A 21,131-nucleotide genomic window follows, 5' to 3' on the forward strand; every position below is an offset into this window, starting at 1 on the left:
CTCAACTTGGACTCTTTTCACTGTGATCAAATTTCAGAAAAATTGAAAAGAATAGGTTGCATGCACTCCCATATTCTAAAATAAGGATTTTCAAGTGGTCTTGTGACCGTTAGCCCAATACCCAGGTTATAAAGTTGTTTAAAGTTGAAAAGGCCAAAAGAAAGTTCTTTGGGGAAAGCTGTTGGCATGCTGTGCATTGTCTATCTCCCACCATGATGGCAGGAGGTAAGCGGACTTTCCTTAAGGCAAGTCGGGAAAGAGGAGCTTCAAGGGGACCTCCACTCAGAGACTTTGTGTCAGAGGACACAGTGCCTGGTGTCTGATTCCAGGGATAAGAAACCCGAGGGTCGAGAAGCTGAGCCTGTCAGGCCAAGAGCAGGACAGAAAAGTGGAAACTACGCTGGGAAGGCAGTTGAAGCTGCATCCACTAATAGAGGCCAAAGGCTCAAATAGGTAAAAAACTGAAGTCTGTGGTTGAAGTGATCTGTGATGGTGGGGCAATCCCTTGTTTGGCCTGACAAGGGTCTGTGAGTTTTTGTGGGTCAAGTAGATAGCCGAGCTGGGGTGCCATCTTGATGTGACTTCTTCAGCAAACAGCAGAATTCCAGGGGAAGAGAATTCCAACAATGCCTGCAGTAAGAGGCTGTGGGATGCTGCACTTTAAGGGCAGGATCAGAGGTAGTGACTCAAGAGTTCAGGATAATAAGATATAAAATATCTAGATACACACAACCAAAAATAAGCATTAGCTAGCTTGTAAGTTCGGAGAAGGTGATGGCACCCCATTCCAGTACTCTTGCTTGGAAAATCCCATGGACAGAGGAGCCTGGTAAGCTGCAGTCCATGGGGTCCCTAAGAGTCGGACATGACTGAGCAACTTCACTTTCACTTTTCACTTTCATGCATTGGAGAAGGAAATGACAACCCACTCCAGGGTTCTTGCCTGGAGAATCCCAGGGACGGGGGAGCCTGGTGGGCTGCCATCTATGGGGTCACACAGAGTTGGACACGACTGAAGCAACTTAGCAGCAGCAGCTTGTAAGTTGAAAACTGTGCTGTGCTGTGCTCAATTGCTCAGTCGTGTCCAACTCTTTGTGACCCCAAGGGCTGTAGCCTGTCAGGTTCCTCTGTCCATGGGATTTCCCAGGCAGAATATGAGTGGGTTTCCATTTCCTTCTCCAACAGATCTTCTAGACTCAGGGATCGAACCCATGTCTCCTGCATTGGCAGATGGACTCTTTACCAGTGAACCACCCAGGAAGCCCAAGTCAAAAATTAGAATATGCTAGACAGGAACACACACAAACACCAAATGGAGACACATATCATGTTCTGGGATAGAAGTACTCTTTATTTAATACATCCCCAAGAAAAATATGAAGATTTGATGGGGGGAGGAATTTAACCAAATAATTCTTTAGTTTACATATAATAAATATGTATACATGAATAAATATATAATAAAACCTGAGGATACTTTGAGAATTAACAGAAAAAGGGTGGTAACTCATTTTTACTTGATATTAAAAAAAAAAAACCTGTTTTAAACTCAAAGCAGGTGGTATTGGCATAGAGATAAATTAGTACAACAAAAGATAAAGTTCAGAAATAGACTCTAGTATTTGATTCAGTATATGAGTCAAATCGCCAGAGAAAAAAATAGCAGTCAAGGAATACACATAGAACAACTGGCTAAACCATTTAGCAACAATAAAAATTAAAAAAAGACCCCTCCCAACCTCACTCCTTATACTAAAATAAGTTTCAGAACATGTAAAGACTTAAATTTTTTAAAAACTGCTGAATTACAGTTATTATCTTGAGATTGGAAGGTCCAAGGGCAAAATACATAAGAAAAAAGACTGATACACTTGACTACACAGATTTAAAGTTTTTGTGTGGCAATGTATGACACAGACAAGTCAAAAGGGAAATGATCAAGTAGAAAATGTGTTTACAACATAGGTGACAGTTAACAGTGAAAATTACCATAATATAAAGAGCTTTTTCAAATCAATATAAGATTCAAGCCAACTACTGAGGGAAAAAAAAGGCACCCCAACAGAATTACAAAGGACCATCAACATGCAAACCAGAGAAATGTGAACAAAGCATTGGACGGTCATTTTCCACCTACCAGATTAATCAAGATTAAGGATATCAATGATGCCACTGTGTTGAGGCTTCCCGCCGGTGAGAGCATAAACTGGCATAAACTTTCTTTGAGATTCCTCTGATAGTACAAAGTAAATCTAAAATGTATATAGTTTTCATTCCAACAACTTCACATCTGGGAATTTAGCCTAATTGATAATTGCATACAACTATATAGAGGCATATAAAGATAGTAAACATCTGAAAACACTCTAAATGCACAACACACAGCAGAGTATTGGTTAAATAAATTATGGTACCAACTTTTAATGCTGTTACTATTGACATGAAAAAAATGTGTCCAGGATATGTTGATGGAAAAGAAGCATGTTAGAAACCATATGCCTCGCTTGATGCCGTTTTGGTAACCCCTAGCTGTGCCCACAAAGTATGGATATGGAAACATATCCATATCCACACACACACATATATCACCAAAATGACTCATTTATTCTCTCTCTGAGACAATGGGCATGCACTCTTCTTAAAACTGATTTGCCTCACTGAATCACTTGGCCACAGACACACAAAAAGGCACACCCTCTTTCCTCTCCCAAACTGAGCACTTGAGTTTAACCAACAAAGGCTGTAGGAGGCAAACAGTCCTTAAAAATACCATTGGATTGACTTCTACTACTACTGGCTTTCCCTTTGGTGAATCAAATGGAAAAATTAAAGGTTTAGGAAATCAAAATATGAGTTAGCAATATGAAGGGAGCCTTGAGAATTCTTTTTTTACTTCCTTTAAAATCAATTTAAATATTAACTTTTTTCCAAGCTACTGCAGAATGTCAAAGATAATCAGTTCTGCTCTGGTCTTCATCTTAAAGGGCCCAGCTGCAATTATAGGTCTGGAGTTATGGGTGGACTATTACCTAATTCCCCTAATTAACCTCCATCTATTTTGTTTTTTTATGGCTCCTTCTAGAAGTGGTGAGGGAAGGTATCTACAGTGAAAAGATAAGTATAAAAAGGCACATGTGCTACAATAAAGGCAGTAACAGTATATATATTGTTATATATATATACATGGTTTGGAAATATCAAAACTTGACTCTCCCAAGAATCAAATGGTCCTGTCAAATCCCAAATGAGCATTGGACTTCCTGCCAGAATATTTGGCCCCACAACTGAAGTTATGTATTTGTAAGAACCTATCTCTCCATTATGAAATGGGGAAATGATAACCCCTAAGCTTCCCACCACACAAAACTGCTGTGAGGACTGAATGAAAGAATATGTATAAACAAAAACTATGGTGGAGATAAACAAAAACCATGGGCACCAAAAACAAAAACAAAAAGTCAGCCAGGAAACAAACTGTCCAATATCTGGGTAACCCTCCAATTTTTATTTTTAATTTAGCAGGGCACACAAGACTAAATCTTAGCACTCACCTCTATACACTGTCACCAAGACAGTTAATTAAGAAAAGAGCCTTTCTCCATCTCTACTCGAGGACCAAGCTTTATTTAGTGGCCCTCAACTCTGACTGCTACCTAATCAGTCCTTCAACAGAAGGATGCTGAATGCTTACAGGAAGACTCACCATTGGTCTCCGGTGATGCTCTCCTGCCTTAGCCAGGAATCCACTTGGGGAAAAAAAGGATGGTGCTGTGATAAAGCTAACCAGGTAAATTCAGAGAACTTAAAGCTGCCTTCATGTGTATGAGAAAGTGATCAGGAAAGAACTGCAGGAAAATGGTGCATCTTTTTTGCAAATGTTCAGCACCTGCTTCTGTTAAGTATTAACACCAAGCAACTCTGTGTTATAATCTGGAACATTCAGAAGGAGGAGCGGAGTCTCTGTTTTTGCTATTTCAGTACTCTTTCATGAACTGCTTTTACGTTTCTGCACGTACCCAGAAATACATTTTACTTCGTATTTCATTAGTTGTTTTAGGCAGACACTTTTGACACCAAGCAAATGGGATTTCTTCCTTTCAACGACAGTTATGCTAAGTTCCCATATGGACAACTGTAGCTTCCTTGGCAGTTAATTTGAGAACTGGAAATTAGGGGGAACTACAGAAACATACGGTATTCACAGAACTGGCAATAGAGAATAATGAGGGGAGGAGGCTCAGATTCTTTGAACAGAGGGGGCTTTTGAGGGAAATCCTTACTCATCAGAGACCTTACTCAATACTAACTGCAAGAATTTGTAATGATTCCCAAAATTAACCCAAGAGCTGTGAAAACAGTCTAAATGTGAATTGCTGCACATAAAAATTAAAAGTAGGATGCTGTTTGTATTTGTCTGTTGAGAGTTCTGCTCTACAGTTCACCTGAGATGAGGGCGGGCGTGGTTCTCATGTTGATCCTAAGTCGCAGTCTGAGCTGGTACCTCAGGACAAAGGACAACTATTCCTAATACTGTCCAGTACTGGTCAGGGGCAGGGCCGACAGCTGACCTTGAAAGCCCAAGCATCTCGGTACCACTTCACTCTCTGACTCTTCGCAGTTGAGAAGAGATGCCTTGGGCTGGGCACAGCTTCATAGACAGCTTTCACCTGTTCTATCCCTGCCCTTGTCTCCTCATCAGCCCACAAGCCCAGGCTGCTCACATGTGTCCCTCACTGATGCCCAGGGAGCCAGTGGGGCATATGCCAGCCCACCATGTCGGAAAGGCTGTCCCTTTTCTTTAGGACCCAGTGTTGCCCAATTCTAGGACCACGTTCATCTATGTTGCACCCCGAGTTGGGCAATAAGCTGCCCCCCACCTCCTTCCCAATTTCTCTATATTCCTGCCTTGCTGAGCCTTGGAGTTACCCTGTAGTTTAGGAAGGAAAGTTCAGGAACACTGAATCGGGCTTCAAAAGTCAAATCGAATCCACTCCATCTGTCAAATCAGCATATTGACAGCGGGCCCAAGATTGCTTAATGCCTAATGTGTCATGGTTAGTGATAAAGTAACACTCGTAGTCACTGATGTTGTAGATAAAACGCAGGATCATGTCAACCACATTGTTCCCCTCCCCTGTAAACACACAGGCTCTGGCCATGGGCTTCATCTTATTGCGACCTATTGTTATCACACGAACCCTCAATCTAAAGCACATTTTTAGGAAGCAGTGATAAAAAAATTTAATCAAGGCTGCTATAAACGTTCATGTGGAAGAGAACTAAGTTAACAGAATATTTTTTTACTGGAAGAAGACTCATGGCTTTTGAATACATATAAGACAAAGGGAACTGTAGCAAAGTAATGGCTGCCTACCAGACACTGCAAGGAACTTACTGGAGTGGCCAGGATAGTATACTTTCTTTTTCTTTCTTCCCTTTTTTCAGTATTTTAAAACACTTTATTTATTCATTTTGGCCACACCACACAACATCTTAGTTCCCCCACCAGGAATGAACCCATGCCCCTTGCAGTGGAAGCATGGAGTCTTAACCAGTGGACCACAGGGAAGTCCCAGGCTGGCATGCTTTCTAATTAGTGTGTCACTAACTGCAGGAAAAGGGGTGCTTCCAAAGTGTCTGACACGTTTGCCTCAGTCAATGATCTCTATCCTTTGCAATGACGTCCCTCCTACAGTCAGACTCTAGCCCACATCTCAATGTATCTCATTGGTGGTGGTGTAGTTGCTAAGTCATGTCCTATTCTTGTGACCCCATGGACTGTAGCCTGCCAGGCTTCTCTGACCATGGGATTCTCCAGGCAAGAATACTGGAGTAGGTTGCCATTTCCTTCTCCAGGGGGTCTTCCCAACCTAGGAATCAAACTTGGGTCTCTTTCGTTGTAGGCAGATTCTTTACCAATTGAGCTATAAAGGAAGCCTGCGTACATCATTACTTATTGTAAAAGAACAGATTCTGAATTCATAACAGAGATGCTCTGAAGGAAGAGGCAGAGACACTCAGGCATCACTTGGAGGAGAACACAGGCCCAGCCCACGTGACCTGCAGCCTGTGGTCAACATCACACAGTACATCAAGGTTCTCAGGTTCAGAGATACAGGGGAGACAGCAGCAATTCCTGAGTGTCCTCCTTGGGGGGATGCCAAAGAGATAGTGACCGTCTTGAATCTAGGAATGGGACTGCAGGTCCACACACACACGGGGCCTCTGCGCAGGCCCCTGAGAAGCTGTCACAGCATCTGCTCCAGCAGCAGTGCGTCCTCTTCACACAGTGCCCACCGGCGATCTAGACACAGAGGAGCAAAAGAGAGTTCACTGACACGTGCTGGTTTTCCCATGGCGATCCCCATGTGCACAGGAAGCAGCCCGGGAGATGTGCCACTGGTGTGGGCGGCCAAGGAGCCATCACTGATCTTGCTCTTTTCCAGGGCCTGGAGGGCATTCCCCGCCCACCCCTGCCCCCACCCACGGTGCAGAGTCACCCATGCCTTTCACCTGCTGAGTATCTGTGGAGCGCAGGACATCTTCCCCCCACACCCCCTTTGACCCGCCTCGGTCCCAGCTGTTCCTCATGGTTCCAACCCCTTCCTCCCTCCATTCCACTCATTTCTCAAAAGTGACGGTCGCACATACCAAACTGCTGAGAAGGAGAGGAATGCGAGGACGATCACGACAGCCATGGAGCCCAGCCCAACGCCCACCATCTGCGGCAGCAAGAATGTGAGTGATGAACCTGTGAGACGAAAACCACACGCTGAGCCCACAGCGTCCGGAATCACGGCCCTCCCAGGAGCTGCACGCCCACCTGTGCTCTCTCTGCATTAACCAGAGCTTGACCCTGTTTAATAAACCATCCCAAGAAGGCCCAGAGTGCCTCTGGGCCCCTTGAGCTAGCCCTGAGGACAGGGCATCCGGGAAACATGGTCCCACGGCACTTTTGAAAAGGGAGCATAAAAACTAGATCACGTTCTAACTTGAATGTAACTTCAAGGGATAAAAGCTGATCTTTTGGGGGCATACAAATGCATACTTCGTGTGTCCATCCTCCTTCAAGCCAATTACACTTGATCAGTTTTTATGGGCAGATTTCCTTTGCCTTGAGGAGGACGTCATTCTGACATCATTTGGAGTTTTGATCCAAAAATGATAGTTTAGCTCAGTGGTCAAATACAGCAAACAAATCGTCTCTGTTGAGTAGAGTCATCTGTCGCTTTCCCCACACATCAATAAGGGTGCTACCTCCCTGCTCTTTTCAGCAGGTTGCCATGAGGATAAAATAAGAAAATTGACATAAAAGCTCTTTGAAAGGTATTCATATGTTCTATTTGGAGGTGCCAACTCCAGGGAGATCCCTGGTTGTTAATGGGAAAACACCCACATTTGAGTCACACATTTGGGTCAAATGACTAAATCAGAGGATCATGTTCCAAACTGAAGGCCTCATTTTAATTTGCAAGCACTTACTTACCACTTATTATGTGCCAAACACTGATCTAAAAACCTCTCCTAACCACCCACTGGGTACCATAATAATAGCACCAAGTATTATTAGACTGGGCACTATTATTATTCCCATTTTATAGAAGAAGAACCTAGACGTGGAATGGTTAAGAAACTCACCCAAGGTTACCCAGCTACTAAATGATAGAGCTAGGATTCAAACCCAAGCTGCCTGACCCCGGGGTCATTGCTTCTGACCACAGGACCACGCTCTCCCAGTGCAGATCTGAATCCAGCTTTATCTGTAGCTAAGCTAAGCTAAGTCACTCCAGTCATATCCGACTCTGTGCCACCCCGTAGACGGCAGCCCACCAGGCTCCCCCGTCCCTGGGATTCTCCAGGCAAGAACACTAGAGTGGGTTGCCATTTCCCTCTCCAATGCATGAAAGTGAAAAGTGAAAGTGAAGTTGCTCAGTTGTGTCCGACTCTTAGCGACGCCATGGACTGCAGCCTACCAGGTTCCTCTGCCCATGGGATTTTCCAGGCAAGAGTACTGGAGTGGGGTGCGAGTGGGCCATATTCTCTCCCCAAAGTCAGGCGGGTCAGACCAGATCTTTCCTGCACAGGCTGACGATGCTGGGACCTCGGGCTGTGGTAGTTCAAATTCCTCTTTGGAAGAACATAAATCTGTACAATGGAGCCATCAGACTTTAAGATCTCAGGCAGCTGACTCTGCATACATAGAATTAAAAAAATAATGCCAGCAAGCCATGGAATAAGTTTAAGGATGTGCATCCATTTCCAAATATTTCCAGATGATTTGTTACAGCTGTCATTGTTGGAGTATGAAATTACAGTCACCCCTTAGTATCCATGGGGGATCTTCTGGGGCCCCACCTCAGATACCAAAATCTTTAGATATTCAAGTCCCGTATATAAAGTGGTACAGCATTTGCTTATAACCTACTGTACATTTTAATTCATCTCTAGATTATGGGCTTCCTTGGTAGCTCAAACTGTAAAGAATCTGCCTGCCATGCAGGAGACCTAGGTTTGATCCCTGGGTCAGGAAGATCCCTTGAAGAAGGGAATGGCTACCCACTCCAGTATTCTTGCCTGGAAAATTCCATGGACAGAGAAGCTTGGCAGCCTACAGTCCATGGAATCGCAAAGAACTGGACACGACTGAGTGACTAACTATAATACCTAACACAATATAAATGCCATGTAAATAGTTGTAAATACAGAGTAAATGCTAGGTAAACAGTTGCCAGTGTGCAGCATATTCAATTTTTGCTTTTTGGAACTTTCTGGAATTATTTTTCCTGACTATTTTCAATCCACAGCTCATTGAATCCATGGACGTGGAGCCTGCAGACATGGAGGGCCAACAGTATTTCATTTTTCTGTACCCTCCTTTTATGATGCCCCAGGCATATGCTTAGTCCACCCCCTACGTAACCCAGCACTGCCTTGGAAGAGCTGAAAACAGTAAAAGCAAATATCTGCTACTGTAAGGGGGAGAGAAGCTTAAGAGGAAAAATAGCCCTTGAGCTTGAGACCCTCAAAACATAGATGACTTAATTCCCTGGCAGTGAATGTGGTGTATTTGAGAACAGTTCAAGCCTCTTAACCATTTCAACATCAATTCTGTGCTGTCTAACACAGTAGCCACTAGCCCAATGTGGCTATCTAAATATAAATTAATTTAAATTAAATTAGATTTGAAATTCAGTTTCTACAATGAGGTACCACCTCACACCAGTCAAAATGGCCATCATTAAAAAATCTACAAATAGCCAGTTTTTTTCTAAATGTCCTATGGACATCTAATAACAGCATATGAGCTACAAAATATATTTAAAATTCTGTGGGATATAAGATTGGGTCTTCCCTGGTAGCTCAGCTGTTAAACCCCAGTTCACTTTCTGGGTTGAGGATTTTCCCTGGAGAAGGGATAGGCTACCCACTCCAATATTCTCGGCCTTCTCTGGTGGCTCAGATGGTAAAGAATCTGCCTGCAATGTGGGAGACCTGGGTTCGATCCCTGGGTTGGGAAGAGCCCCTGGAGAAGGGTATGGCTACTCACTCCGGTATTCTTGCCTGGAGAATCCCCATGGACAGAGGAGCCTGGCGGGCTACAGTCCATGGGGTCGCAAAGAGTCAGACATGACTGGGCAACTAAGCACAGCAACTAAGCACAATTAGGCACAGGATATAAGATTAATAGAAATCTATTATATTTAAATTATTAATGACATCATTCAAGACGTTCCTATTCTTATTTTTTCTGCACTTGATAAAATATTCTCAGATCAATGTTAATATGTCTCACTATGATTATGTATTTTTTTCTTTTCTCTTATATTTCTTCTGATTTTTGCTTTATGTATCTTTGTTTCTTTGTTGTCAGGGGTATAATGGTTTATGATGTTTATCTTCTTTGTGAATTGTACCTTTTATCATTAAAAATATTCATCTTTGTTTCATTTAAAAATAAATAAACCAATTTAAATTAAAAAAATAAAGAGGAAATTCTACCAATGTATTGTACTGTAAAAAAAGAAAAAAAAAGTCTACAAATAACAAATGTTGGAGAGGGTATGGAAAAAAGGTGCCCTTCTATACTGTTGGTGGGAATTGGTATAGTTCTATGGAGAAGCTCTATACAATCAGCAAAAACAAGACCAGGAGCTGACTGTGGCTCATATCATGAACTTCTTATTGCCAAATTCAGACTTAAATTGAAGAAAGTAGGGAAAACCACTAGACCATTCAGGTATGACCTAAATCAAATTCCTTATGACTATACAGTGGAAGTGAGAAATAGATTTAAGGGACTAGATCTGATAGACAGAGTGCCTGATGAACTATGGAATGAGGTTCGTGACATTGTACATGTGACAGGGATCAAGACCATCCTCATGGAAAAGAAATGCAAAAAAGCAAAATGGCTGTCTGGGGAGGCCTTACAAATAGCTGTGAAAAGAAGAGAAGTGAAAAGCAAAGGAGAAAAGGAAAGATATAAGCATCTGAATGCAGAGTTCCAAAGAATAGCAAGGAGAGATAAGACTTCCTCAGCGATCAATGCAAAGAAATAGAGGAAAACAACAGAATGGGAAAGACTAGAGATCTCTTCAAGAAAATTAGAGATACCAAGGGAACATTTCATGCAAAGATGGACACAATAAAGGACAGAAATGGTATGGACCTAACAGAAGCAGAAGATATTCAGAAGAGGTGGCAAGAATACACAGAACTGTACAAAAAAGATCTTCATGACCAAGACAATCATGATGGTGTGATCACTCACCTAGAGCCAGACATCCTGGAATGAGAAGTCAAGTGGGCCTTAGGAAGCATCACTACTAACAAAGCTAGTGGAGGTGATGGAATTCCAGTTGAGCTATTTCAAATTCTGAAAGATGATGCTGTGAAAGTGCTGCACTCAATATGCCAGCAAATTTGGAAAACTCAGCAGTGGCCACAGGACTGGAAAAGGTCAGTTTTCATTCCAATCCCAAAGAAAGGCAATGCCAAAGAATGCTCAGACTACCGCATAATTGCACTCTTCTCACACGCTAGTAAAGTAATGCTCAACATTCTCCAAGCCAGGCTTCAACAGTATGTGAACTGTGAACTTCCAGATGTTCAAGCTGGTTTTAGAAAAGGCAGAGGAACCAGAGATCAAATTGCCAACATCCGCTGGATCACGGAAAAAGCAAGAGAGTTCCAGAAAAACATCTATTTCTGCTCTATTGACTATGCTAAAGCCTTTGACTGTGTGGATCACAATAAACTGTGGAAAATTCGGAAAAATATGGGAATACCAGACCACCTGACCTGCTTCTTGAGGAACCTATATGCAGGTCAGGAAGCAACAGTTAGAACTGGACATGGAATGACAGACTGGTTCCAAACAGGAAAAGGAGTACATCAAGGCTGTATATTGTCACCCTGCTTATTTAACTTCTATGCAGAGTACATCATGAGAAACACTGGGCTGGAAGAAGCACAGGCTGGAATCAAGATTGCAGGGAGAAATATCAATAACCTCAGATATGCAGATGACACCACTCTTATGGGAGAAAGTGAAGAAGAACGAAAAAGCCTCTTGATGAAAGTGAAATAGGAGAGTGAAAAAGCTGGCTAAAAGCTCAACATTCAGAAAACGAAGATCATGGCATCTGGTCCCATCACTTCATGGGAAATAGATGGGGAAACAGTGGAAACAGTGTCAGACTTTACTTTGGGGGGCTCCAAAATAACTGCAGATGGTGATTGCAGCCATGAAATTAAAAGACACTTACTCCTTAGAAGGAAAGTTATGACCAACCTAGATAGCATATTGAAAAGCAGAGACATTATTTTGCCAACAAAGGTCCATTTAGTCAAGGCTATGGTTTTTCCAGTGGTCTTGTATGGATGTGAGAGTTGGACTGTGAAGAAAGCTGAGTGCCAAAGAATTGATGCTTTTGATCTGTGGTGTTAGAGAAGACTCTTGAGAGTCCCTTGAACTGCAAGGAGATCCAACCAGTCCATTCTAAAGGAGATCAGTCCTGAGTATTCTTTGGAAGGACTGATGCTAAAGCTGAAACTCCAGTACTTTGGCTACCTCATGCGAAGAGCTGACTCATTGGAAAAGACTCTGATGCTGGGAGGGATTGGGGGCAGGAGGAGAAGGGGATGACAGAAGATGAGATGGCTGGATGGCATCAGTGACTCCATGGACATGAGTTTGGGTGAACTCCGGGAGTTGGTGATGGACAGGGAGGCCTGGTGTGCTGCGATTCATGGGGTCTCAAAGAGTCGGACACAACTGAGCAACTGAACTGAACTGAACTGAATACTATAAGTTGGTATAGCCACTGTAGAAAACGATATGGAGGCTTCTCAGAAAACTAAAATTAGAATTACCACATGATCCAGCAATCCCACTCCTGGAAATATACCCACATAAAACTATAATTCAAAAAATACATGCACCCCTGTGTTCAGAGCAGCACTATTCACAATAGCCCAAACATGGAGACAACCGAAGTGTCAACGGAGAGATGAACAGATAAAGATGTGGTCCATACTACAATGGAATACTACTCAGCCATAAAAAAGAACGGAACAATGCCATGTGCAGCAACACAGATACAACTAGAGATTATCACACTAAGTGAAGTGAATCAGAAAGAGAAAGACAAATATCACATGATATCCCTTACATGCAGAATCTAACATACGGCACAAATGAACTCATCTACAAAACAGAAACAGTTTCAGAGACATGGAGAATAGACCTATGGCTGCCAAGGGGAGGGACTGGGAGGCACTGGGAGTCTGGGGTTGGGAGATGCAAACCACCCATTCAGAATGGACAAACAACAAGGTCCTATTGTACAGCACAGGGAACTTCACTCACTATCCTGTGATAAACCAGAATGGAGAAGAATATAAAAAAGAATGTCTATATGCGCATAACAAAGTCACTTTGTTGTACAGCAGACTGGCACAACACTGAAAATCAACTATACTTCAATTTTAAAAATTTGAAACAAAAATTCAGTTTCTCAGTCATACTCTTTTAAGTGCACATTTCAAGTGCCCAGCAGTCACAAGTGGTGCGTGGCGACCACGCTGGACAACACACTTTTAAAACCTTTCCGTCGCTGCAGAAATCTACAGACTGGCATGGCTCAGATCTCCACAACCAGGCTGAGAGCAGTGTGATTCTACTGGAAACTACACAGAGGAGCCGGTACAGCAAAAGCAGAGTAGAACACACCTTTTTGCTAAAGAGCCAGGCACACGCTTCCCTCAGAAAGTGCTGTCAAGAGACTTTCTAGAAAAGCGTGATGCATATTGTTTGGCTACTTTTGGTATTCAGAAGAAAAAGACCTTCACATTTTTAAGAAGCCATGTTATAAAATGGGAGGAGGCTCTCTGATTAAATTAGAAATTAAGAAAGAAAAAAGCAGGAGTGACTTGAATGACTAGATATTAAAACAGTGCAGTATCAGTAAAGGAAAGAATACATCGGAACAAAACAGAAAGCCCAGGGTCTTTCGTGGTGCTCCAGTGGTTTGGAGAAGGCGATGGCACCCCACTCCAGTGTTCTTGCCTGAAGAATCCCAAGGACAGGGGAGTGGTGGGCTGCCATCTATGGGGTCGCACAGAGTCGGACACGACTGAAGCGACTTAGCAGTAGCAGCAGTGGTTAGGAATCCGCCTGCCAATGCAGAGGTCACAGGTTTGATCCTTGGTCTGGGAAGATTCCACATGCCTTGGGGCAACTAAGCCTGTTGGCCACAACTCCTGAGCCTGAGCTCTAGAGCCCGTGCTCTGCGACAAGAGAAGCCACCACAATGACAAGCCCATGTACCACGGCAAAGACACAGTGCAGTCAAAAATAAATAAATTAAAAAAAAATTTTTTTAAGTAAAAACCCCAGAAACAGACCCAAATATATAAACAAAGCTTGAGTATTGGAGTCAGGTTGACCAAGTCTGTATTGGACACTACCACTTTCCAACTGTGTGACTTTGGGCAAGTTATTCAGCCATTCTGGGCCTCAGTTTCCCCACTGAAGGATGCTCCAATAATATGGGAATCATAGCCACAGTACCCACCTTATGAGATTATTGTGAGAAATAAATGAGTTCAGACAGGTTAGAATTGTGCCCGGCACGCCATAAGCAATTGGCAAATGTTAGCTATTGCTAATATTGGCATGATTCTTGCTCATAGAACAGCTCCTGGTTCTATGTCGTTTTTTCTACATTGTATATGTGCTCTGTGAACATGAGTCAATCCAATCATGGTATAGCCACATGCTTCTTTAGGGACTTCCCACATTAATTTCTTACTGAGAAAATTTACAACCAGCCAATGGGTATTTCATTTTTCAAAGCTCTGCCATCTGGCTAACCCTCCCTTCCATGATCTCATGCCATTTTTCTTCTCAATCACTTGTAGAATATTCTTTTAGAAACCCAAGTGAGTGAATCATGTGTATACCCTAGATTCTCAGTGACTAATTCTTTAACCAATTAATCCATTAGGCTTAAACCAGTCTCTGTAGGGTGGCTCCCTGAAGAGGTACAGGGCTCAGGAGGAGTGACAGGCCTTCCCTGGCTTTATCTTTAACCTCTTCACTAATGGAAGTATCACAGGTGCTGAAGAATCACTTTAAAAGGCCCCATTCCTACTCTTAGATGTTGTGACAGCTTGAGGACTTCCTATGGTTATGGACTTTTTTCATGAATTTACACCAGCAGGGTCATTTTCTGAAAGCAACAATTCTGTTCTCCAAAAGGTATAAATAATGGCACTGTGACTTCTGTCTAGTGTGTTAAATTTCTCTCTGCTATTCTAGGGTCCCCTTGCTTGAATCCCCTGAGGAGTGCCTGCGTGCATGCTAAGTCACTTCAGTCGTGTCCGACTCTGTGCGACCCTATGGACTGTAGCCCACCAGACTCCTCAGTCCGTGGGATTCTCCAGGCAAGAATACAGGAGTGGACTGCCATGCCCTCCTCCAGGGGATTTTCCTGACCCAGGGATTGAACTCGCATGTCCTGTCTCCTGCATTGGCAGGCAGGTTCTTTACCACTAGTGCTATCTGGGAAGTCACTCCTGAGAAGTAGAAGATGGCAAAGGAGATCAAAGTAGAAAACTAATTTAGAGATAAATAAAACCTGATGAATCAGTAAAATTATTGAATTCGTCCTCTCTTGCAGCTTAACAAATTACCATAGACTTAGCAGTAGTACCCATTTATCAGCTCACAGCTCCGTGGGTCAGAAGTTCAGGCACACACTGGGTTCTCAGCTCAGGATCTTACAGGGCTGAAATAAGGATGTCAGGAGGTCTGCATTTCCCTCTGAAGTCTCTGGAGAAGAATCTACTTCCAAGGTCATGCAGCTTGTGGGCTAAATTCAGTTCCCTACAGTTGTAGGACTGAGGTCCCCATATTATTACTGGCTGTCAGCCAAGGGTCGCTCAGCTCCTATAGGCCGCCAGCATCCTTGCCATGTGGTCCTCCCCATCTTCAAAGCCAGTAGGAGAAATCATTATATCAAATGCATCTTTCCCTTGGAACCTCCAAATTCCCCTGTCTCTGACTTCTAGACACAGATTTAAAGGGCTCACATGATAACATCAGGTCCACCTGGATAATCTCCCTGTGTGGGACTTCAGTTACATCTTTAAATACTTTCACAGCAACAACTAGAATAGTCTACGAATAAGTAAGAGCAGGTGGGTGTACCCAGGGACCAGGAATTTGTGAGGCTGTATTATTAAGAGAATACTACCTACTACAATTATGAAGGTTCAAAATGAGTGTGTGTGTATGTATATATACACATGCACAGCATATTCATACATATACATACCCACTAGGCTTCTATCTGGATGTCAATCTTCTCTGGCTTATTTGATAGTATTGCACCTGCTATGCTTCATTTTTAATCAGACTATATTACTAGTTCCCCAGTAATCTTTCAACCCAATCCAATAAAGTTTGGTTAAATACCTACTGCTTACCAGGCACTGCTCTAGCTCTTCAAATGCTGTCCCTCAAGGGTATGAAATCTAGCAAGAAAAGACAAGTGCACCAGTGGCTTGCAAGTACTATAGAACGGCTAAAGAGAGGGAGGGAGAGAGATCCTGTCCTGTTGAGGAAATCCTTAAAGTGTCAAGGAGAAAATGGCATTTGATTTTAATCTCGAAGAACAGGAGGGACTGTAATAAACAGAAATTGCAGGGAGATTATAGGGTGATCCAGGTGAAAGTAAGCACAGAATCATATGAGCAAAGACATTAAGGAGAGAAAAGAAGGGACATAGGCAGAGAAGTATGGGCACATTGTTTAAATGGAGAAGAATGCAGATGCAATCAGAACGGTACATTGCTGTCCAACTGAGGCCTTGGAAACCAGACTAAGAAGTACTGGCAGGACTTCCCTGGTGGACCCGTGGTTAAGAATCTGCCTGCCAATGCAGGAGACTCGGGTTCGATCCCTGGTCCAGGAAGATCCCCCATACCGTGAAGCAGCTAACCTATGCACCACAGCTACTGAGCTGGCACTCCACAAGACAAATCACTGCAATGAGAAGCCTGTGCACTGTAAGAAAGGGTAGCCCCTACTCACTGCAACTATAGGAAGGCTGTGTGCAGCAACAAAGACTCAGCACAGCCAAAAGACACATAAATAAATCCCCCCAAAATAATTTTTTAAAAAATAAGTAGTGGAGAACTCTGGAGAGACCATCAGGGGAAATCAGAAAATCAGTACTGCACATTATTAACATGTCAGGCGGTAGGGCAGGCTGGAGGGAAGAGGGAACCCCTGAACACTCTGATGGGAGATAAGAAATAGGCTTGGCCAGTCGTCCAAAGGCCTCTGCTCAGGGAGTGAACACAGAAATGACAGAGAGGCCTGCCCAAGTGCAAAATGTGGGCTAAAAGAGAAAGAGGAGGAGCCATAAATGACTCAGAGGTTTCATGCCTGTGACTAAAGAATGTTCCCTGATGAGAATGTACACTTTCTCATCATCTCACGTATCAGATGATCTTGTGCTACGACTCAAGAAAACACAGGCTCAAGTCCTTTGTGGCTGGAAAGGATCGCAGAGATCTTGGAGGAAGGCAATGTAGAACCAGCCAAGTTAAATACAATTTACAAGACACTCGACTGATTATGAGCAGGACTCGGGCAAGGGAGCTCAGGCCTCAGCTCCCTTGATGGGTTTCCCATCAAACCCACTGCTGGCTCCCTGGTCGTCATCACAAAGCCCTCTTAGGGGAATGTATGAAAGGTGAAATAGTATAATTCACCGGAGGGCAAAAGCAAGAATGGGGCTGTTGGTTGGCACGAGCGAACCGAAACAATCTCAGGACTAATTTGGATCCTAGTTCTCTCCAGATTACTTTCTGAAAAGGCAGTCTCCAAAACTTCTGCAAAAGGAGATTGCCAGGTGAGTGACCACTCAAGTAAACCCTGTACATAGATGTATCTGTGTGAGGGTTCCCTTCAGAATTTCAACACCACAGTGGGTTTTCTATTATCTCAGAGCTTTCTAGTAGCTTGTATTTAAAGGTTCAAACTCTCTTTCAATATGAGGGGGAAAGGGTACTGCCAAAAACCACTTAGATATTTCCAAAGCAAAATCTTTCCTGTTAATCTCGGTAAAATGACCGTGGCCAGCTCTTTGGATCTCTTTGGCCATATCTTCTATCTAGTTTGAGTTTGTTACTTACACCAAACAGCTGTGGAAAGTAGTAGATTCTGGAAGCTATTGTTTCTGAAGGGCCTATCCACAATGCTTGTATGCCTCCATTTTTCAGATAGAAGCACCTCTTTTCCTTGTACAAACTCCTTTCCACCCTTGAAGCTTTTGGGAATGGATTGGTAGAAAAATTTCCAAATGTTGGAATATGCGATTGTTTCTTGTGGCCATCATTCAACTCCAAGAAAAGGGGCTTAGCTAACTGGAAAACAGAAATGTACTGGCGCACATCTTTGTTAAGAGAGGCCCTCACTTGTGATGCTAAGTGAAGTCAAATCAGACAGAAAGACAAATGCGGTATGATCTCAATTACACATGGAATCTTAGAAAGCTGAAGTCACAGAAGCAGAGTAGCAAGGTGGTTGTCAGGGGCTGGGGGGTAGGGAAATGAAATATTGATCAAAGGGTATAAACTTCCAGATGTAACATAGGTTAAGGTCTGGGGATCTAGTGTATAGCATGGTGACTATAGTTAACAGTACTGTATTGTACACTTGGAAGCTGCTAGCAGAGTAGATCTTAAATATTCATATATACACAGATTTTATATATATATATATAAATTACATATTATAAGGTGATTATGCGAGGTGATGGAGATATTAACTAACCTCATGGCGGTAATCATTTTGCAGTATATACATCAATCAAATCACACTAAACACCTTAAATTCACACAACATTATATGTAAATTATTTTCACAAGAAAATTGAAGAAAGAGAGAGAGGCCCTCACTACCTGGCAATATACAATCCAAGACAGATGACAGTCAGGTAACGCTCAATGCCCAGATGAAAAGCCATGTGCGCTACCCTTGTTGAAGTTGGTGTGATGAGAGATTAAAAAATGGGAAATGAGTTTAGGGGATAAGCAGATTCCCCTGATAGCTCAGTCAGTGAAGAATCCACCTGCAATGAGGGAGAACTGGGTTTGATCCCTGGGCTGGGAAGATCCCCTGGAGAAGGTAAAGGCTACCCACTCCAGTAGTCTGGCCTGGAGAATTCCATGGACTATATAGGCCATGGGGTTGCAAAGAGTCGGACACGACTGAGCAACTTTCACTTTCAGACAAATGAAGGAAGCTTAGTTCTCCAGGTTCCTCCCAATCATTTCCTGCTAGGTACCCTTCACCTTGGAGAAGGCGATGGCACCCCACTCCAGTACTCTTGCCTGGAAAATCCCATGGACGGAGGAGCCTGGTAGGCTGCAGTCCATGGGGTCGCAGAGTTGGACACGACTGAGCGACTTCACTTTGACTTTTCACTTTCAAACATTGGAGAAGGAAATGGCAACCCACTCCAGTGTTCTTGCCTGGAGAATCCCAGGGACAGGGGAGCCTGGTGGGCTGCCGTCTATGGGGTCGCACAGAGTCGGACACGACTGAAGCGACTTAGCTGTAGCAGCAGCAGCACCCTCCACCGACAGGGTAACACATCCCCCAGCTGTAAAGCACCATCTAGTGGATCCCTCCTGGAAGCAGGGTGATACAGGCTTTTCCTAACCAACCCAGCCTATTGTTTTATGCTGCTCTGAGGTGAGCGACAGATGTAAAGAGTTAAACTGATACTCTAGGCTACAGCAGAATTCCTCAGGCAGTTGCTAGGATGCATGAACCACAAGGAAAAGGTCCAGACTCAAAAAGGTCATAAACTTGACAAGATTTCTGGTATTAGCTACAAATTAATGGAATTCCTATGAGTCAAATCCAGTGGCTGGCTGCCCTCTGGTTTATAGAAATGTCCTGCCAGGGGAATCCCAGCCTGGCGAACAAGACCTGTGGTAGCTCAATCCCTAAGGCAACTCCTCCACCCGGATCACTGCCCCCCAGAAGCAGAAGGTTTGAGCTGTAGGGTCCTCGGCAGGCTCCTCCCCGCTGCATCTCTAGGGAGAGCTCTGGAGCAAAGGGACAAGGTGCTCCCCCATCAATCAGGCGGAGCCTGAGGCAGCCAGACTGACTGAGCAGGTGACCCATTCTGCTGCCAGCCCAGGAGAGGCTTGCTTTTCCTGTCCAGCAGGATGGGGTCATTGGTACTGGTCCCCTGGCAACCGTATGGTTCTTCTGCATGAGAAGGCCAGGGCAGGGGGCGGGGGCGGGGAGCAGGCTGTGCTGGGTCTGAGTTGCAGTGTGCAGGCTTCTTTAGTTGTTGCATTTTTGGCTTCTCTAGTTGCAATGCTTGAGCTCTAGAGTGTGGCCGGCTCAGTAGCTGCAGAGCACGGGCATGCCCTGCAGCATGTGGGGTCTTAGTTTCCCAACCAGAGATCGAACCTGTGTCCCCTGCACCAGAAGGCAGATTCCTGACCACTGGACCACCAAGGAAGTCTTGCACAGCACGGTTCTTTATTTTTCCTTCCCATTTTTTAATGATTTTGTTTATTTAGTTAGTTATTTTTGGCTGTGCTGAGTCTTCACTGCATCACGAGGGCTTTCTCTAGTTGCAGCAAGTAGGGGCTACTCTCCAGTCGCAGTGTACAGGCGTCTCGTTGCAGTGGTCTCTCTTGTTGCCGAGCACGGGCTCCAGTGAGCACGGGCTTCAGTAGTTGTGGCTCACAGGCTTAGCTGCCCCACAGCATGTGGGATCCTCCAGGACCAGGTATTGAACCAGTGTCCCCTGTATTGCAAGGCAGACTCCTAACCACTAGACCACCAGGGAAGCCCTTTTCCTCCTCTCTAAATAAATGTATTTATTGTGATTATCCACCTTTCCCTTTCGTATTATATATTGTGATTTGAGAACAGTTTAATCTGCCATTTAATCACAGATTGCTAAGCAGATCATGAGAAGCACATCTAGATTAAGTAAGTCAATAGGAATGGATCATCCCTTGGTCTTGGACCTGGATTTAGTACAGATCCACCTTTGGACTGTCTTCCTCCTAGGTTCCATTTTTGGTTATATGGAGGATAATTCCACTTTCTTAATGGAGGATGTTTTTCCAAATAGTGTGTGTGCATGTGCATGTGTGTGTGTGTCTGTGTGTGTGCGTGTGCATGTGTGTGCGCGTGTGCATGTGTGTGTGTACATGTGTGTGTGCGTGTGCATGTGTGTGTGCGTGTGCGTGCGCGTGCATGTGTGTGTGCGTGTGCATGTGTGTGTGCATGTGTGTGTGCGCGTGCATGTGTGTGCGCGTGTGCATGTGTGTGTGTGCGTGTGTGTGTGTGTGTGTGCGTGTGTGTGTGTGCATGTGTGTGTGTGTGCGTGTGCATGAGAAGTAGCCAAATGGTGGAAAGCAGTGGACTGTTTGTAGCTCTTTGCTTTGGTCTGTCAACATGGTTTGCTGTTCCTCTTTTCCTGATGGGGATCCCATGCCCCTCTCAATGCAACTCTTCTGGGATTGCCCATCACACTGATCTGCCCCCCCAACAAGCCATGCCAGTAAGCCCCAAACCCCAG

At 43.9% G+C, this 21,131-nt stretch overlaps 1 protein-coding gene across 5 annotated transcripts in view; it reads right to left on the reverse strand.

The window, feature by feature from the left end:
• Nucleotides 1-1,325: 1,325 nt before the first annotated feature.
• The window catches only part of SUSD1 (sushi domain containing 1), a 151,016-nt gene continuing 131,210 nt past the window's right edge, over nucleotides 1,326-21,131 (reverse strand). For 2 of the 5 annotated variants that reach the window (XM_061426489.1, XM_061426490.1), the window contains one exon: nucleotides 6,779-8,145. In XM_061426489.1, the coding sequence (XP_061282473.1) occupies nucleotides 7,970-8,145 (176 nt within the window). In that variant the 3' untranslated portion in view covers nucleotides 6,779-7,969. Of the gene's footprint in view, nucleotides 6,305-6,651; nucleotides 6,752-6,777; nucleotides 8,146-21,131 lie in introns of those variants that run through there. The other 3 variants (XM_061426491.1, XR_009738215.1, XM_061426493.1) reach the window with 3 other exon arrangements.

This window comes from Bos javanicus, chromosome 8, assembly GCF_032452875.1.
Source record: "Bos javanicus breed banteng chromosome 8, ARS-OSU_banteng_1.0, whole genome shotgun sequence".
Lineage (NCBI taxonomy): Eukaryota > Metazoa > Chordata > Mammalia > Artiodactyla > Bovidae > Bos > Bos javanicus.